At 19.5% G+C, this 4,937-nt stretch overlaps 1 protein-coding gene across 1 annotated transcript; it reads right to left on the bottom strand.

Moving 5' to 3' along the window:
• Positions 1-5: 5 nt before the first annotated feature.
• On the bottom strand, positions 6-4,898 carry PGAL8A_00062600 (DNA polymerase alpha, putative; the record flags this gene model as incomplete). The annotated part of the gene is made up of 2 exons (XM_028674653.1): positions 6-1,292; positions 1,486-4,898. Coding segments are annotated over 2 exons (4,700 nt in total), but the record flags the coding sequence as incomplete, so codon positions are not given.
• Positions 4,899-4,937: the final 39 nt, after the last annotated feature.

A 4,937-nucleotide genomic window follows, 5' to 3' on the forward strand; every position in this document is an offset into this window, starting at 1 on the left:
TTANTACTTGTGAATATATATTATTTTGTACAATATTTTTAATAGAATTTCTTATAACATCTCTTTCTTCATTGTAATTAATGTAAAAATTATTACTTTTTAAATTTAAATATAATAAAAAATTCGAAATATTTGGGTATTTCATTCGTAATCCTTTAGTTATATTTAAACTTAATTCCTTATTTTTACAAATATCATCATAACTTTCAATTTTAAAGTTTTTCTTTTTATTTTTATCATCTTTAGAAATATATGTTTTAAATCCTTCATCTATGCAAATACATACATTAACATCATTAGCATATTCATTTTCATCATTGTTTGCATTTTTATTTTCATTAATATTTTTATTAAAATTTTCCTCTGAATAATTTTTTCTCACATTTACATCTGTTTCTGCGTTACTTTCGTCATCATTTTGTTTTTGATCCTTTTTTTCATCTTCAGATTTTACCACTAATTTATCAGGTATTTTCTTCAGATTATCTTTTAATAAAAAGAGGAAATATTCCAATATCAAATTAACATATTTTTTAGATACAAGAGGTTTTAATGAACCTTTTTTATTTTCACAATTTATGTTAGGACAGTTTTTAGAATCTTTTAAAAATATTCTTTTTGTTTTTAATGAGCAATTATTACATACATATAACTGTTTATAGAAAGTAGAGCATAAGTGATTTATAAAAGAGAAAATATAATTACGAATTTGTTCTATAGATAAATAAGTAAAGCATTTATTACATTTAAAATATTTAATAAAGATATCTGGTTTAACATTATGTGAACATTTTGAGCAAATTAAATATCCTTTTAAATGAATATCTTTAAATCTTTCTTCTGATTCATTTAATAAAGATAACACATTTGATTCCAAATAATTTTCTTCTATTTGTTTATCCGTTTTTATTTCCTTCACGTCATAAATATTAAAACAAGATGATAATTTTTCCGCACTAGTTCCATCAATATATTGACATAATCTATTTATGGGTGTTAATATTTGATTTTTTATATAATATTCCTTATCTATCTTTAAATCATATTTTTTTATCTCATTAATACTAAAACAACATTGAGAACTATTTAACTTTTCATTAGATTTATTAAAAAATTTACAAGCATCTTCACTTCTGCAAACACAATATTGAATTTCTTTATTTACACAAATATTATAACCATCTTTTATCATACGTTCAGCAACAAGAACATGACCTAATGAATTTTTTTCTTGATATTCGTTTACATTTTTTGTCAATTTTTTTGTTATAATGTAATAATCTAAATCAAATCTTGAAAAAAAAAAAAAAAAAAAAATATATATATATATATATAAATATATATATGTATATAAATTAAAAAATAGAAATTTATATTATATATAATTTATATATTCATATAATAAATATAATAATAATATATTTGATATAAATTATATGTAGTAAATATGTTTATATATATTTATTTATTTATTTTTATTATTACTCATCATTTTCTATTCTTTGATTTACACTTCTTAAATACTCATGAATTTGCTCAGATAAGTCATTTTCTAAAGGAACTGCAGAATTTTTTGTATCATTTTCTTTATTACCAAAAATTATTTTTAAAACTTCATTTCCTATTAATTTGGAAATTTTACTAAAATCTCTTTTAATAAAATTTATTCCTTTCATTTCATATTCATATTTTTCAAAATTTGAATCTATTACTTTGGCACAAGCGTATTTTTTTTTTTTTAATAAAAGTAGTTTACTAAATATACACTCTAAATCTAATTCTAGTTTTTTATAGTTTTTATTAATACTATTTTTAATAATATGAGCTAATCTATTAGATTCTTTATAATTATTCAAGTTATTCGATTTAATTCCTGTATCAATCATAATTGAATCAGTATCACCATATATAACTTTTAAATTAAATTCTTTTTCTACCTTGAATTTAGTATGTTGTAATAAATTTCTACCTTTTAAAGTTATATATGAAGCCATATGTCTAGCATAAAATCTGTTATTTGTATTTCCTAAACAGCCATATATACTATTGCTAATTAATTTAATTGATAAAGATTGAATTAATAAAAGTTCTTTTTTTTCTTTATTTTTTTCATTTACAATTAATTTTTTTATAAATGCTCTTTTTTCAACTAAGTTTTTTAAAATTGATGGTAAAATTCCTGGTTTACTTTTATCAAAATCTTCAATCTCAATATTTTCATCTCCATCTGCTTCTTCATCCTCATTCTCATCCTCCTTTCTTTCCATATCACTTTTATTATCATGACTCTTTAACTTAATAGTACTAAAACATACATTATATTCTATAATTATAGATGGATATAAACTATTAAAATCTAAATACAAAACAAAAGTATCATAATAACCACATAAAGGATCTAATACTAAACCTCCTGCATACTTAGAAACATTTTTATTTTTTAATTGATTATTCTCTATTTTTTTCACTTTTTTTTTAATAATAGGTGTAATAAATTTTTTTTTATTATATTCATGAAGCAAAAAAAATTCAATTCTTTCACTAGTATAGCATAATAAGCTTCTCATCCATATATATCCACTTAATTTAGTTAAATCTCGTGTTTTTTCTATTATTTGTAAAGTAGTACATATATTAACAAGTTCATTTATACAAAAAATTTGACAATTAATATATATATTCAAATGATTCTCTAAAATTAATTGTGCATCATTAAAATGAATGTTACTTGAATTTATTAAATTTATATTATTAACTAAAAAATCTTTGAAAACATTTGGTGTATTAGATTTCTTCTGTTGTTGTTGTTTACTCTTTTCCTGATATTTGCTTTTTACATTATCAATAATTTCATCTAAAAAATAACTTGTTAATTTAATTGCATCTTTGCATAATATATATATATCTAAAATTAATCTTCCTTTTATATTTTGAATTATGTTATACATAGAACCAGTGCTGTTTGTTCCGTTAAATCTGTTTACTTTCATTTTCTCATTTTTTCTTAATTTTTTTTTCCTACTTAAAAAATCAGAATCTAAATTATGTACATTACATCTATGAATTAAAAACTCCAAATCAAAGTTCAGGATATTATATCCAATATATATATCTATATCAAGAGTTTTTATTTTTTGAAGAAATGCTTCTAATAAAGTTTTTTCATTTTCAAATAATTTACAATGATACTTATTGTAATTATTATTTATTTTTTTATTAGCTTTGTTAGAAATACCACAGAAATTTATATATTTCATACCTTCAGAATCGACTAAACTAGTTATACTGAATACTTCATGGATATTCTCTTCATTTAATAAGGAAACTACTTTAATATAAATTTTATTTAAATCTAAATCAACAAAAGTGTTTACATTATTTTCTATTTTTTTTGGTATATTTTCTGTGTTATTATTAGTTGGAGTATTATTTTTATTTTCTTCGTCTCCCTTGTTTTCATTTTTTTTGTCAGATATTTTATCAACTAAATATATACTTTTTTTATCGTTAGCAATGCAATCAAAATAGCAGTAAGTTAAGTTATTTGATAAATTTTTTTTTAAATCCTTTATCTTTACCCAACACGGTAGTTTTAATTTTTTTTTTATAACAAAATTTTCTATTATATCTTCATTACAACAATAAAAAGCAGAATAAGTATCTCCTTTTTGAAACTTTTCATTTATAGGATCATAATTATAAGAATATAATACTTTTACATATAATTCTTCCTCATTTGTATTTAAATTTAAGTTTCTTCTTTTTACTAATTTGTATTTAGCAATTTTTATATTATGATAATCTCTTACCTTTTTAAATTCTTCTATAAAATCAGTCAAAATATGTATTTTGTACTTTTCGTTCGTATAATCAATTTCTTCTCCATCTTTTCTATATATTTTATTTTTGGTCAATAGAAAATAGTAATATCTATCTAAATTTTCTAAATAAATACTTATACTTCTATATTTTTTATATTTTGTTAACGTCCTACCAAATAATATAATGCTATTTCTATGCTTACATATATCAAAAACATAAACATTCACAAAACCATTTTCTTTATTAATTATTAGTTCGTCATATTTATTTTTTAAAATATTTGCAGAAACACTATTTTCTGCATCTATATAATTGTTATCTTTATTTTCTTCTTCTTTATATAATGTATTATCTGTTTTTATAAAGGAAGGTGATAAGTTCATTTCTTTTAGAATATTATCATTATAATAATCATTATTGTTTTCATTATCTTTATTATTTTTACAAATATGATCATCTTCTTTATCATTTTTTTTATTTTCATAAGATAAATCATCTAATTTATTGTTGTCTAATTCACTTTTTATTTGAAGTTTATCTTCTTTTTTAACTAAATATTTACTTTCATCTGACTCCTCAAACTCTTTTTTTCTTTTTTTAATTATGTTTTTATCACTTTCTTTTTCATTTTCTTCTTTTTTTATTTTCATATCAAAATCATAATCTTTTTCTTTAGAAGAAGAAAATAAATTTATTACTTTATCAGAAGGATTAGTTTTTTCATCATTAAATGTATATATGTTGTTTTCATTTTTTCTATCTTCTTTATTTTCAATTTTATCATTCATTTCATTAAAACTATTTATAATATTTTTACTTTTAATATAACAACCTGTTTTGTTATTATAGGATTTATCGTATGAATCAGCTGTTTTCCTTTTCTTTCTTATGTATCCACTTTCACTTTCACCATCACTTGATGATGTATTTTCTTCTATTAATTTTTCTATATTTCTTGTTTTATTTATTTCTTCTTTACTTAGTTTAGTACTTGAAAATGTTTTTTGAATTTTTTTTTCTCTAATAAAATCATCAATTGAATTATGTTTTTTTATTTTATTCTCTTTTTCTATATCTGCAAATAAGTAAATATATAATATATATATATATATATA

The sequence above is a fragment of the Plasmodium gallinaceum genome (genome assembly GCF_900005855.1).
Source record: "Plasmodium gallinaceum strain 8A genome assembly, contig: PGAL8A_v1_42, whole genome shotgun sequence".
NCBI classification, from domain to species: Eukaryota; Apicomplexa; class Aconoidasida; order Haemosporida; family Plasmodiidae; genus Plasmodium; species Plasmodium gallinaceum.